We start from the raw sequence: 15,658 nt of genomic DNA on the forward strand, positions 1-15,658 counted from the left end.
AGGCAACCCACATGCCTTGGCCTCCCAGAGTGCTAGGATTAGAGGCATGAGCCACCACACCTGGCCATTTCTAATGATTATTGAAGTATTAACTAAAGTCATGCATGTGAAAACACACTGCAAGCCCTAAATAACTAAAGAAATGCATTTTGTCTTTTAATATATGACCCTCACATGGAAGGGAATGCCCAGGGCGCCATTAAGTCACGAGTCTAGTCTGAAAGAATTGTCAGGACCAGTGATTTCATTGAACACTAGTGGCTCAGAGCAGCACCGGAAACACATGTCCCCTCCCAGAGAAGCAAGTGCCTCTGGACAGCACTCTAGACAGAAGTCAGGTAAGACAAAATAATTGGGGAACTTTAGTCTCCCTCTATGCTTTAGAAGTTTGATGAGTATGGTCTAGATATACGGGGTTGACTTTGGATAGGCCTGGGCTTAAGCTGGACTAAGCTGTGAGACCAGAAGTTGGGTGCAGTACTGAATAGCAAGTAAGAACATTCACGTTGAAGTCACACACTTGGGTTATAATCCGCATAGGAGCATTGGGGCCTTGGGATAATGTTCTAACTTATCAGACCTCCTGAATGCTCATCTGTAAAAAGAAGGTAAGGATACACACCTCATGGATTGTGTGAAAGCATGACATCAAATAGAAAAGAATCGATACATGCAAGGTGTCCGGGAAATCCATCTGTGATAATGGAGACCGTGCTTTCTTAGTGCCCCGGCCTTTGCTCCATGCCTATCATGTAGTGTGCCCTCAACAAATCTTTTGTGAATGAATGAATGTATGAATAAACTGTGTCATAAGTAAGAAGTTTGGGAGTGGAATAGGATAATGGGAACAGCCAGAAAGTGAAAGTGAATTAGGCATCTGTATTCAGTGTGGGTGTGGAGTCTTCCTCTCTCTTATCATGAACCAGTAGTTGGGGGTTGGGGGAGGGGAGTCTATAGAAGAATGAATGATACTTTAATGGTAGGAGAATTCACATTTTCTGATTTAACCGGGAGGAGTACCCCAGACTCCCACCTTCACTCACTTACTCTTCCCCAACTTAGATCTCAGGAAAAAATGAGATTGAAGTGAGGATGTATAACATGCGAGAAAGAATGTATGACCATTCATACAAAGAGGTCAGCGAGCCTCAGGTTGATGACTATCCCTGTGAGTGACCCTTTGTCCTTCTCACACATAAGGCTGTTGTGTCCTTATATAATAATTTCATCTCATCCTTTGGCCCCCCAAACTTGCCTTTAGTCTGCTGACATGGAGTACAGGAGTGAGGCTAAATGATGTGAACACTGGGCTCTGTGTGAAGTGCTTTATGTCAAGAACATGAACTACACCTATCCTAATTGCTGCCACTCTCCCTTCCAGATTGTGAGAAGTGTCAGAACTTCTTCCTTGACCACTGTGCTGTTCATGGGCCCCCTATATTTGTAAAGGACACTGCAGTGGACGTGGGGCATCCCAACCGCGCAGCCCTGACCCTGCCCCCTGGGCTGAGTATTACACAATTGGGCATCCCTCGGGCTGGGCTTGGAGAATGGAATAAGGCATCTGAGTTGCAACTGGGGCTGAACTTTGGCCCTTATGAGGGCCAGATCACTGAAGATGAAGGGGCACCCAGAAGTGGATACGCCTGGCAGGTGAGAAGTGCCTACCCTTTCCCCTATTCTGGCTTCCCACATCCCTTGTGTGCCTTTGGTTGGAAGTCACCCTCTACCTGGGAGGACATGCACAGAGATAACACGGTGAGCTCTGTGTGCCCACTGGTCTCTGCATGGACAGGGAACTCCAACGTAAAGGTCAGAGAGCATGCCGGGGCACAGGGCCCAAAGAGGCGCATCCTCCCTGTGGGCCTGTGCTCCAACAGGACGGTGGGACTCAGACTTGGAGCTGACACCTAAGGCTAACAGCTGAGTCCACACAGTCTCCCGGGGCACTCATGACAGGAGAGAAAACTAAGTCATCTGATTACTACCCTCTAAACAGCCTTTAACTTGTTTTATTGAAACTCAGATCACCAAGGGAAGAAACTGCTATGAGATTGCAGATGGGAAGGATCAATCTCGGGGCAACTGGATGAGGTAAGGACAGTAGTTTTCTGGGTTCCAGAGAGGGTGTTTGTCTCTCACAAGCCCAGTTTCCTTTCCTTTGCATCACACATCCTTCAGTGGCTTTTGTATCCTCTCCCTCTATTTTTCTCCATATGATGCACTTGCACATCACCCACATTTAGAAAAAGAGACAAAAATATGAATGTTATGAGTTTTATCAAAATATAAATCTCTATGATACATAAAATTGATGCAGCAAATCTTTGAAGAGCCTAGATTCACCGGGGACACTGAATTCACATTTTATTTTATCTAATCCACATTTATTAAGCACTTATTATGTTCCAGTTTGAAAACGAAGTTCATTACTTGAACAGATCATGCATCCATGTCATTGCCGGGGCTGTACTGCAGATAGACATGAAACATTTAATTATGGGAATATAAATTATGCCATAATTTCCCTATTTTCCAAGACACACACAGTGCCAAGACAGCATAAAACAAAGGATCTTTAAGCTGTGAGGGCAAGAAATCTTCTTGGGGACACAGAATACGAATAAACATGTACTATTCTGTGCTATTCTGCTAGGACAGTTCTCCAGGTTTCTATCGGAATCTGGGTAAACTGTGGACAGACTGGGGGTAGCCTCTCACCATGACTAAGCCGACTTGGACTGAGTGTAGAATGGTGTGTGCTAATCTAGAAACAGAGTACGTGAGCAAGCAGCAGGTGCAGTGGTATAATTAGCATAGGGTTTGAAGAAGCTAGAGGACACTTCCTCCTATGGCCCATGAAGGTGGAGGTAAGTCTGGAACTGGGCTTTAAAAAATGACTAAAGAGGTGGCGGGGGATCATTCCAGGCAGGATGAGGCCTGTGAGCAGGACCTAGGACAGGAATTCATAGAACACTGAAAAGAGTGGAGTGTGGGCAGAGGGCAGTCTGAGGAGCAGTGGGAAGTGTGCAGCACTGGAGCACGGAGGCTTTAACCACCAGGAAGCAAGCCAGATGTGGGCCTGACAGGTGGTGGGAACTTACTGCCTGTCTTCTTTTCCTCTGCTGCTCAACATAGGCATGTGAACTATGCCTGGGATGATGAGGAGCAGAACCTGGCAGCCTTCCAATACCACAGGTATATCTTCTATCCGGCCTGCCAGGTCATCAGGCCAGGCTATGAACTGATGACCTGGTATGGGGACGAGTACGACGAGAAACTGGGCATCACGTGGGCCAGCAAGCGGAAGAAAGAACTCACAGCAGGGCACGGTGGGTACCACGATGACTCCTTAGGAAGGAAATGGAAGGAATGCTTCTCCTTGGGAATTCTCGTGGTTTAGCTCTTACACTGTATTTTTATTTTCATTTTTTAATTTTTATTTTAGCTACAATTGTAGTTCACTGCAGTCTTCAACTCTAGGCCTCAAGTGATCCTTCTTATTCAACCTCCCAACATCCTGGGACTACAGGCCTAAGCCACTGCGCCCAGCCTAGCTCAACTCCTAAGTAGAGTAAAACAGTCTAAAGTTAGTCAAATTTTCAGTCAGGTGCTTCTGAAATTAAAAAATTCAGGTCATGTTCCATTGAATTCTAGGAACAACTTTTAAAGTTTTAGATTTTTGCTCTGATTTCATATTCTAAGCATTTCAGGCACAAAATTTATAACATCAGATAGTGCTGAAAACCGTGAAGGAAAAAAGCAAGTTGTCTCACCTACCATCTCTCTTGACAAGATAGTTTCTTCTGACCAGTTTAGTTTGTTCTTTTTAAATTCCTCCACATTGCTATGTGATATGCTTCTATTGTTGTTCATTCACTCAGTATCCCAATTAGTTGTCTGTGAATTGCTGCTCTGTACCAGCTTTCTGGGAGCTAGAAGTGGAGCTTAAAGGAGACGCTCAGAGTCTCTGCTCCTGGGCAGCTGACACGTGAATGAGGAAACAACACATACACACAGACACACACACACACACAGACACATGCATATCAGACTGTGATCAGTGCTTTGGAGAACACTAGTCAAGGAAAAGTGCCCAGGCGTGAGTGTAACGAGAGGGTGGGGTGTCGCAGGGTGGTCAGGGAAGGTTCCAGTCAGGGGTGGCATTTGAGAGGTGCAAACAGCAGTAGGAAAAGGATTCGGGGCAAGGGGAGGAGCTGGTGCAATGGCCCTGGGGCAGGGAAGAGTTAGGGTGTCAGAGAGCACTCAGGTGAAGGAACCAGAGAGGGTAAGAGCACAAGTGGGAGAGACACAGAGAAGCCTGGAAACACAGGGTCAGTGATTCATGGCAAGACACTGGGGGTTTCCAGAGTGGGACGGGAATGGCGGTGGAGCTTTCAGTTCCCTGCTTGGTTCTCCACTTGGAGATGATGCTGTGGTTAATTTTCGGAAAATGGACTGTAGTGAGTGATCCCCTCAGAGGCTTCTCAGTCTCCAGGTGAGAGATATAAAGGTGGAGATCCAGGAGGTAAGAAGTCTGATTAAGGATTCATGTTAAAGAGGACTTCCTACTGTGTTTGAAAAGGGCCTTATAAGATGGAATGACATTAAGTCAAGCATGAACACTTGCTGTGTGGACTGAGGAAGGACATTTTTTTTTTTTTTTAAACAGAGTCTTACTATGTCACCCTCAGTAGAGTGCCATGATGTCACAGCACACAGCAACCTCAGACTCTTGGGTTTAAGAGATTGTCTTGCCTTAGCCTCCCAAGTAGCTGGGAATGCAGGCACCCACCACAATGCTCGGCTATTTTTTTGGTTGTTGTAGTTGTAGTTGTAGTTGTTTGGCAGGCTCGGGCTGGGTTCAAACCTACCAGTTCTGGTGTATGTTGCTGGCACCCTCGCCGCTGAGCTACATGTGCTGAGCCGGAAGGACATATTTTTATTTTATGATTTGTGGCAATCCATTGCTTGGTTGGGGCAGGAAGACTCAGAGCCCTTTGGTCCATGGACTTCTCTAATGAAACTTGTCAGAAGACAATGGTCATCTATCTTTAATCTACTTAAACAGGACAATTTCCAGCCCAGAATCTATATCCCGCTAAGCTAAGCTTTAAAATTGACTGAGAAATCAAATCTTTTATTGATATGCAAAAATTGAGGAAATTTGCCACAACAAGACCAGCTTCACAGGAAATATTTCAACCTGTTGTACTCACTGACCATCACAATGGACCTTCAGCAATGTAAAAACCTGGAAATTAAAGGACAGAACCTAGTTTCCACAATGATGCAAAAGACAAAGCTAAGCAATGGCCTTTCACAAAATAAGATGGATAGAACGCTACCACACTTATCAATTATCTCAATAAATGTCAGTGGCTTGAATTCCCCACTGAAGAGGCATAGGTTGGCTGATTGGATTAAAAAACACAAGTCATCTATTTGTTGTGTGCAGGAAAGACACTCACATCAAAAGGCAAATTAGAACTCAGAGTTAAGGGTTGGCAGTCAATTTTTCAGGCAAACGGAATTCAGAAGAAAACAGGGGTTGCAAACTTATTTTCAGATACATGTGGATTTAAAGCAACCAAAGTCAAAAAAGTCAATGATAGTACTTCATATTGGTCAAGAGAAAATTACAACACGAAGATATTTCAATTTTAAATATTTATGCTCCCAATTTAAATGCTCCCAGAGTCTTGAAACAGACGTTGCTTAGTCTGAGCTATATGATATCCTATAACACCATAATAACAGGGGACTTCAACACCCCTCTCTCAGAGCTGGACAGATCCTCTGAACAGAAATTAAACAAAGATATTAGAGATTTAAATGAGACCCTAGAACAACTGTGCTTAATAGACGTTTATAGAACACTCCATCCCAAAGAATATACATTCTTCTCATCATCCCATGGAACATTCTCCAAAATTGATCATATCCTGGGACACAAAACAAACCTCAACAGAATCAAAAGAATTGAAATTCTACCTTGCATCTTCTCAGATCACAAGACACTAAAAGTGGGACTCAACTCTAATGAAAAGGGTCAACCTCACACAAAGGCATGGAAGTTAAAAAACCTTATGCTGAATGACAGTTGGGTGCTGGAAGAAAGAAAAAAGGAAATCATTAACTTCTTGGAGTATAACAATGAAGACACAGTTACCAAAACCTCTGGGATACAGCAAAAGCAGTCCTGAGAGGAAAATTTATCGCTTTAGAAGCCTACATTCAAAAACCAGAAAGAGAGCATATGAACAAACTTACAAGCCATCTTATGGAATTGGAAAAAGAAGAACAATCTAAGCCTAAACCCAGCAGAATAAAAGAAATATTCAAAATTAAATCAGAGATCAATGAAATTGAAAACAAAAGAATCATTCAGAAAATTAATGAAACAAGGAGTTAGATTTTTGAAAAAATAAATAAAATAGATAAACCTTTGGCCAGACTAACTAGAAATAAAATAGTAAAATCTCTAGTAACGTCGATCAGACATGACAAAGGGGAAATAACAACTGTTGCCACAGAGATACAAGAGATCATCTTTGAATACTATCAGAAACTTTATACCCAGAAATTTGACAATGTGAAGGAAATGGATGAATATTTGGAATCTCACCTTCTCCCTAGACTTACCCCAGATAAAATAGATCTCCTGAACAGACCAATTTCTAGCACTGAGATTAAAGAAACAATAAAAAAGCTTCTGCAACAAAAAAATAGCTGGGCGTTGTGGCGGGCGCCTGTAGTCCCAGCTGCTCGGGAGGCTGAGGCAAGAGAATCGTGTAAGCCCAAGAGTTAGAGGTTGCTGTGAGCCGTGTGACGCCACGGCACTCTACCCGAGGGTGGTACAGTGAGACTGTCTCTACAAAAAAAAAAAAAAAAAAACTCTTTAAAAAAGAAACAATAAAAAAGCTTCTAAAAAAAAAAAAAAAATGCCCTGATCCGGATGGCTTCATACCAGAATTTTATCAAACTTTCAAAGAAGAGTTTGCTCCTGTACTGCAGAAATTATTCCAAAAAAATGAGGAGGAAGAAATCTTCCCCAACACGTTCTATGAAGCAAATATCATGCTCATACCAAAAGCAGGAAAAGACCTAAGTAAAAAGGAGAATTTCAGACCAATTTCAGTAATGAATATAGATGCAAAAATTCCCAACAAACCCCTAGCCAATAGATTACAGCTTATCATCAAAAAGTCATACATCATGATCAAGTAGGTTTCATCCCAGGGATGCAAGGCTGGTTTAATATACGCAAGACTATAAGCGTTATTCACCATATAAACACTAGCAAAAGCAAAAACTATATGATCCTCTCAATAGATGCAGAAAAAGCATTGGATGAAATCCAGCATCCTTTTCTAATTAGAACACTGAGGAATATAGTCATAGGTGGCACATTTCTGAAACTGATCAAAGCTATCTATGACAAACCCACAGCTAATATTTTACTGAATGGAGTAAAACTGAAAACTTTTCCTCTTAGAACTGGAACAAGACAAGATTGTCCTCTGTCACCAGTACCATTCAACATAGTTCTGGAAGTTCTAGCCAATACAATTAGACAAGACAAGAAAATAAAGGGCATCCAAATGGGAGCAGAGGAGGTCAAGCTCTCCCTTTTTGCTGATGATATGATCTTATACTTAGAGAACCCTAAAGCCTCAACCACAAGACTCTTGGAAGTCATCAAAAAGTACAGTAATGTGTCAAGATATAAAATCAATGTCCAGAAGTCAGTTGCCTTCGTAAATGCCAACAACAGCCAATATGAGAGGTTAATAAGGACTCAACTCCCTTCACCATAGCCCCAAAGATAATGAAATACTTAGGAATATACCTAAGAAAAGAGGTGAAGGACCTCTATGAAGAAAATTAGGAAACCCTAAGAAAGGAAATAGCAGAGTACATTAACAAATGGAACAACATGCCATGCTCATGGCTGGGAAGAATCAACATTGTTACAATTGTCTACACTTCCCAGAGCAATTTACTGATTCAATGCCATCCCTATTAAAATACCAACATCCTACTTTCAAGTTTTGGGAATAATGATTCTGTGTCTTGTATGGAACCAGAAAAAACCCGGCATAGCTAAGGCACTTCTTAGTAATAAAAACAAAGCCAGGGGTATCACCATATCAGATTACAGGCTGTATTACAAGGCCATTGTGGTCAAGACAGCATGGTACTGGCACAAAAAATAGAGACATAGACATTTGGAATCGAATAGAAAACCAGGAAATGAAACCAACAACTTGCAGCCACCTAATCTTTGATAAACCAAACAAGAGCGTCCACTGGGAGAAAGACTCCCTATTCAATAAATGGTGCTAGGAGAATTGGATATCCACATGTAAAAGACTGAATCTGGACCCACACCTTTCTCCACTCACAAAAATTGGTTCAAGATGGATAAAGGACTGAAATTTAAGTCATGAAACAATTAAAATCCTCAAAGAAAGAATAGGAAAAACACTGGAAGATACTGGTTTGGGGAAAGACTTTATGAGGAAGACTGCCATGGCAATAGCAACAACAGCAATAATAAACAAATGGGATTTCATTAAACCGAAAAGCTTCTGTACAGCCAAGGAGACAACAACCAAAGCAAATAGACAACTTACCCAATGGGAAAGGATATTTGCATATTTTGAATGAGACAAACGCTTAACAACCAGGATCTATACAGAACTTCAATTAACCCACGAGACAAACACCAACAATCCCATAAATCTATGAGGAAGAGAGATGAATAGAATCTTCTCTAAAGATGACAGACGAATGGCCAGTAAACATATGAAAAAATGCTCATCATCCCTAATTATTAGAGAAATGCAAATTAAAACCACCCTGAGATATCATCTAACCCTAGCAAGAATGGCCTATATCACAAAATCTCAAAACTGCAGATGCTGGCGCGGTTGTGGAGAGAAAGGAACACTTTTGCACTACTGTGGGACTGCAAACTAATACAACCTTTTTGGAAGGAAGTATGGAGAAACCTCAAAGAACTCAACCTAGACCTCCTGTTTGATCCTGCAATCTTATTACTGGGCATCCATCGAGGAAAAAAAAAACAACACCTTTTATTATAAAGACACTTGTACTAGGCTGTTTATCGCAGCCCAATTTACAATTTCTAAAATGTGGAAGCAACCTAAATGCCCTTCAATCCAGGAATGGATTAGTAAGCTGTGGTATATGCATAGCATGGAATATTATTCAGCCATAAAAAATGGAGATTTTTTAGCATTTGTACTAACCTGGATGGAGGTGGAACACATCCTTAGTGAAGCATCACAGGAATGGAGAAGTATGAATCTTATATATTCAATTTTGATATGGGAACAATTAATGACAATTACTGACACAGTGGGGAATGGGGGAAGGGGAGACCAGATAGAGAAGGAGGGAGTGGGTGAGGGAAAGGAAAAGAAGAAGAAAAAAAAAGACAAGAAAATAAAATTGTGACTAATTCTGACATAAATTGGATTTAATTTTGACCAAAGTACATTACTTCAATATTAATTTTTAATTCAACTTGTTAATATGTTGTTTGGGATATTGCATCCTCATTCATAAGTGACATATGTTAGTAATTTCCCCTTTATAATAATATATTCTCTCCAATTTTAATATCAGATGTACCCAGATCAAGTAGAATGATTTTGAAGGATTTCTCCTTTTTCTATTGTCTGTAAGATTTGGCATAATCTGTTTTTTGAAATTATCTTTTACTTTTATTATCTTTTACTTTTATTTATAAATGCTAGTTATCTTTTTTCTGAGACTTAAAAAAAATAAGAAGTTAACTGATGATTGCATACTGAATCTCAGAGTTAAAGCATTCTATAATAGACATACTCTTATATGACAATGCAAATGTTACTTTTCTTTGTATTATTATTATTATTGCTTAGTATTTTGATGCAGCAATTCTCTGATTTCTTTTCTGAATGTATTTATGTTTGTTCATTCTTTATGAGGTTTTTGTTTCTAGTCCTTATCTTAAACATTGTTATTGTTATTAAATTTTAAGCCTCTTTAATTTTGTGAAGACAAAAAACGGAAACCTAATAAACACGTGTATATGTCAAAAAAAGAAAAAGAAAAATGGACAGGAAAGGTCCACCAGACCCATGGTGGGAGAGCATCTACCTTTTTAACATACCCAAGAATGATCAGTGGAACAGGCTTTACTACACCACAAAGTAGATGGCCCAGACAGCATTGTTTACATCTGTTCTGACCGAACACTTCCTCTCTCAGCAGATGCAAAGCCGTAGAATCATCCATGTCCATCATGCTCTCTGGCCTTCTCCAGTCAGAAGTCCCTCAGTCAACATGTAGAAGGCACCCACTCCTCTCAGATCTCCCCAGGAACATCTGGAAGAAAGCACCGTGGACCAGAGAATCCCTGCCCTGGCTATCAGAGTCAGGAGCAACAACTTTCTGATCCACCCGGCCGGAATGACAAAACCGAAAGCCAAGAAGTCAACAAAATGTCAAAACCCTCTCAGAAAAGACACAGCAGAGCAGGATTTCAGGGATATCTTTTCACCCAGCTAAAGGACAAATGGGGAGCTCTAGGGAGGGTGAAAGAATGATAGAACCAGGCCAGAATATGGGTCCACAGGAAACTGGCAAATTATGTGTGAAGGTAAGAATCTCAAGAATCGTAAAAGATTGCAAATGGGGAGTGTGGGCAAAGCTTCATTATGTCAAACCCCCTCACACACCAGAGGAAACACACAGGGGAGAAGCCCTATGCCTGCAGGGAGTGTGAGCGAGGATTAAGCCATAAGTCAACCCTCCTCACATACCAGGGGACACACACAGGGGACAACGCCTATGTGTGCAGGGAGTGTGAGCAAAGTTTTAGCCATAAGTCAACCCTCCTCACACACCACAAGATACACATAAGGGAGACGCCCTATGTCTGCAGTGAATGTGGGCACAGATTTAGCCATAAGTCAAACCTCCACGGACATGAGAGGACACACACAGGGGAGAAATCTGACATTTTCAAAAAGGGCGGGGAAGTCATTAGTAATAAAATCATATTTCCACAACCACAAGAAAGCAAATGTGGCCAAAACACACCTCTATAGTCTAGCTCTAAGAGGGCTTCAGAGAAAGTCTAGTGACCCCTTAGATTCCCCAAAAGTGTAAAAAGCAGACACAACTAATTTAAAAGTCTTCTACTTTCATGACTAGAGATGAGGAATAAAAACAGTGGTAAGGGGTCCTTCAGTATTCAGGGGAGCTGACTTGTGTTTGCCATATGGATCCCCTCCATGGTTGTTTTATGGGTGGATTTTTGACCTTCTGTTCTAATAAATTGTTCTACATAGACATCTAAAGCCCAGGCATATACCTCATTCCCCTGTTATCACTGAGGGGAGATGCGTCCTGGAAGACCACAGGGAACTCATACACTCAGCTCTGGTCTCCACAGAATCCAACCCCTAAGGGAAAGGTATAAGCCTGGAGTCTATCTGGTTCAATTATTGAAGAATCAGAGTTGAGCCTGGGAAAGGAATTCCTTTCTTTTAGGGAAAGAGTGGGTTCTTCTAATGTGCCTTACCTTCTGCTGCCTCACCCCTCCCTTGGCGTCTCCTGGTTCCTGTACTAGTTTCCTCCCAGCCATGTAACCTTTGTAGTGAAAGCCTGACAAGGACACGTGTGTGCATTCATAGGTACATGTGTGCTATGTCATGCATGCATGCAAGGGAGGGGGTTTCCAGGTAGGTGTATCAGTCTGGATGTAGGAGTTGAAAGTATATATGTGTGTGTGCCTGCACATATGTGTCATGTATTTGTGTGCATGTTTGGGTGTGTCCCTGGCCAATCACGGAGGGAATGCCTCCACTTCCTTCAGGGGAATCCTAGATACTCTTCTTCTATTGACAAACAAAACAAAAACGTCAAAGCCCTAACTCTAGCCCTAGTCCTAACCCTAACCCCTTAGCCAAACCTGAACCCTAACCCTATCCCTAACCCTAACCATAGACAGAAAGCCAAGAGACCTGTGATGGAGGGATCCGTTCTTGGCCACATCTTTGAAATGGCACAGAGGCTGGCTGGTAGAGGGTTGAGGGGCAGAGACAATACCCAGAAACGATATCAATCATGAGAAATCACACAAATGCACACTAAATTAGATGATTTCCACCCGGTCAGATCAGCAAATATTTAAATTTACTGAGCTACGGCTTAATTTATGGCCCTAGACCTAGCCCTAGCCCTGAACCATAAACACTAAACCCTAACCCTAGCCCTAAGCCCTAAATCTAACACTAACTCTAGCCCTAGCCCTAGCCTAACCCTAACCTGAACCCGAACCCTAACCCTTACCCTAGCCCTGAGCCTAGTCCTGACCCTGACCCTGACCCTGACCACTAACTCTGATCTTCAACCTGACCGTAACCTAGCCCTGAACCTAGCCCAGACACTAGCCCTGTACCTGACCCTGACCCTAACCCCTAATCCTGACCCTTGCCCTAATGTCTAAGTGGTAATGCTTGTACACTGTTACAATTATTGCTTTTAATATATACCAAATCATATCAGAATGTTTGTGGTCTCATACAATTGTGGAACACATTTATTACCCATTAATGTAAATACCACCAAAGGATGTTGAACATCCTTTTTATATTTAACCCTGCCTCTACTATTTTGCATACAAAATAAGACAAGTATGTCTCTCTTGGAATACTAGGGCCCTGATATAGGAAATAATTTGAGGCCAGGCACAGTGGCTCACACCTATAATCTCATTATTGTGGGAGGCAGAGCTGGTGGATCACCTCAGCTCAGGAGTTCCAGACCAGCCTGGGGAAAGTAAGGCCCAATCTCTACTAAAACTGGAAAAGCCACTGGTCATTGTGGCAGGTACTTATAGTCCCAGCTTCTTGGGAGTCTGAGGGAAGAGGATCACTTGAACACAGGAATTTTAGCTTGCTGTAAGCTATGATTCCATGGCATTCTACCCCAGTGACTCTGTCAGACTCTATTTCAACAAAAATAAGATAAAATTTGAAATTTTAATTGGTGGATGTTTGTCAAATAACAAAAGTTAAAGATTTGATATCATAATATTCAATCACAGCTCACTGCAAAATAAATCCTTCATTTAGTCAAAATCATAATTTAAATATTTCAAAAACCAGGTATCTACCTAGAAAAAAAAATCATTTCAGCATATGGACTTTAACAATAGCTGGTTTATCAAAGCTCCATTTACAATCGCCAAGATGTACAATCACCCCAATTGCCTGCTAACCCATGAATGGATTCTTAAACTCGGTATATGTATATCACAAGAGTATTATATACCCACAAAAAGATGGGGACTCATCTGGGAGCAACAGCTCACATTCCGCAATAATTTTGGAGGCTGAGTCAGGTGGATCCCTGAGTTCAGGAGTTTGAGACCAGCCTGAATAAAATCAAGACCCCATATATACTAAAAAAAAAAAAAAAAAAAAAAAACTAGCAGGGCAGGTGGCAGGCACCTGTAGTCCCAGTTATATGGAGGCTGAGACAAGCGAATCGCATAAGCCCAAGTGTTTAAGTTTGCCGTGAGCTATAAAGTCATGGCTCTCTACCCAGGGTGACAGAGTGAGATTCTGTATTAAGAAGAAAAATAAAAAACATGGAGACTTTACATCTTTTGTGTTAAACTGATAAAGCTGGACAATTTTCTCTTTAGTAAAGTATCCAAGAATGGAAAAGCAAGCATCCAATGCATTCAATATTATAAGCCAGTATACAAACTAATACACACCCACACAAGAGAAAAATTTGATTTAATTTAAGTTAGAGAAGAGGGAAGGGGTAGGGGAGAGGAGGGAGAGGAGAGAGGGACTGGTGTGCTCTCACCTAATGAGGACAATGTAAGGGTACATGGCACACCTTCTGGGTTAGGGGAACAACTATGACAGGGACCTTACCTAACAAATACAAACATTCTAACCTAATTGTTAGTAATCTGAAATTTCAAAAAACGATTCCAAAAAGCAAAAACCTTTACCTTTGATAGAGGGGACACTCAATTTCCCAAACAATTAGGAAACCTAATAAAACACAAACTAAAAGGCTAATACGGAGGCAAACCGAATATGTTTCTCTCTCCCCTTTCTTACACAATTTACTCAAAAGACAAACAAAAAATCTTTTACTATTTCTATTAATTCTACATGAAAATCTAGTTTAAAAGCAAAATCTAAATTTTACCTTACCATTAGTGCGCTATAAAGCCAAGCTGGGAGCACTTTTAAAAAAAATTTAATTATTTTTTATTAAGTCATATATACATAGATCATGAATACATTTATGCCTTTGTGGGATTCAATGTGTTGATTATTTGTACAAATTGGAGTGCTTACATACTACTAATTAACATAGCTTTCACCTCATTTACCTAATCACAATGTTAAGACATTTGTGTTCTATACTTGACAGATTTGACTTGTACCTTTGTAATATGCTCCATAGGTGTAGTCCCACCATTAACCCTCCCTCTATAGAACCACCCTCCTCGCTTTCCTTCCCCCTCCCCTTCCCTCCTTTATGCTGGGCTGTAGTTGTGATTCATCTTTCATATGAAAGTGTGAGTGTTTTCCAGTTCCATCCATGTTAAAAAAAAAAAGAGGTAAAGTCTCCATATTTTTAATGTTGCATAGTATCCCATGGTATATATATGCCATAATTTATTAATCCATTCATGGGTCGATAGGCACTTGGGCTTCTTCCATGACTTGGAAATTATGAATTGAGTGCAATGAACAATCTGTTGCAAATATCTTTGTTGCAAAGTGATTTTTGGCCTTTTGGATATATGCCTAGTAGAGGAATTGCAGGATCGCAAGGCAGGTCTACATTTAGATCCCTGAGTGTTCTCCAAACATCTTTCCAAAAGAAACGTACTAGCTTGTATTCCCACAAGCAGTGTAGAAATGTTCCCTTTTCTCCACATCCATGCCAACATCTGTAGTTTTGGAATTTTTTGATGTGGGCTACTCTTACAGGAGTTAGATTGTATCTCAAAGTAGTTTTGGTTGGCATTTCTCTGATGATTAAAGATGATGAGCATTTTCTCATGTGTCTGTAGACCGTGCAAAGATGATGAGCATTTTCTCCTGTGTCTGTAGACTGTGCAAAGATGATGAGCATTTTCTCATGTGTCTGTAGACCGTGCACCTGTCTTCTTCAGAGAAGTTTCTGTTCATGTCTCTTGGCCACAATGAAATGGGATCACTTGTTCTTTCCTTATTCATAAGTTTGAGTTCTACGTGGATTGTCATTATTAGAGCTTTGTCAGAAATATAACCTGCAAAAATCCTCTCTCATTCTGAGGGTTGTCTACTTGCTTTACTTACTACGTTCTTGGCAGTGCAGAAGCTTTTTAGTTTAATCAGATCCAAGCAATGTACTTTTGATGTTGCTTCAATTGCCCGGGGTTCCTCATCAAGAAATATTTTCCCAGGCCAATTTTTTCAAGTGGTTCCCCTGCAAAAATTCTTCTCCAAGAATTTTTATAGTTTCGTGTCTTAAGGTTAAGTCCTTTAACCAGTGAGAGTCAATTTTTGTTAGAGGAGAAAGGTGTAGGTCCAGTCTCAGTCTTTTACAAGTCGCC

General features: G+C 41.1%; 1 protein-coding gene and 2 pseudogenes across 1 annotated transcript; 2 read left to right on the forward strand and 1 right to left on the reverse strand.

Annotated features, from left to right (window-relative positions):
- The window catches only part of LOC128577232 (Krueppel-like factor 4), an 873,632-nt pseudogene that overhangs the window by 514,212 nt on the left and 343,762 nt on the right, over window positions 1-15,658 (reverse strand).
- Window positions 1-15,658, forward strand: part of LOC128577233 (Krueppel-like factor 4) — a 793,492-nt pseudogene that overhangs the window by 432,934 nt on the left and 344,900 nt on the right.
- On the forward strand, window positions 281-10,491 carry LOC128577235 (histone-lysine N-methyltransferase PRDM7-like). Its single transcript, XM_053579381.1, has 4 exons — window positions 281-338; window positions 1,382-1,653; window positions 2,027-2,094; window positions 10,288-10,491. The coding sequence occupies exons 1-4, from the start codon at window positions 284-286 to the stop codon at window positions 10,469-10,471; spliced, it is 579 nt and encodes a 192-aa protein (XP_053435356.1). The 5' UTR covers window positions 281-283; the 3' UTR covers window positions 10,472-10,491.

Source organism: Nycticebus coucang, chromosome X, assembly GCF_027406575.1.
Source record: "Nycticebus coucang isolate mNycCou1 chromosome X, mNycCou1.pri, whole genome shotgun sequence".
Taxonomy (NCBI): Eukaryota; Metazoa; Chordata; class Mammalia; order Primates; family Lorisidae; genus Nycticebus; species Nycticebus coucang.

Bases quoted from the DNA above. Each gene is read 5' to 3' on its own strand.
- LOC128577235 (XM_053579381.1), top strand. From the start codon at position 284: ATGTCCCCTCCCAGAGAAGCAAGTGCCTCTGGACAGCACTCTAGACAG. The intron at 339-1,381 runs GTAAGACAAAAT...TCTCCCTTCCAG, and splicing joins GCACTCTAGACAGAAGTCAG to ATTGTGAGAAGTGTCAGAAC. The intron at 1,654-2,026 runs GTGAGAAGTGCC...ATTGAAACTCAG, and splicing joins GAAGTGGATACGCCTGGCAG to ATCACCAAGGGAAGAAACTG.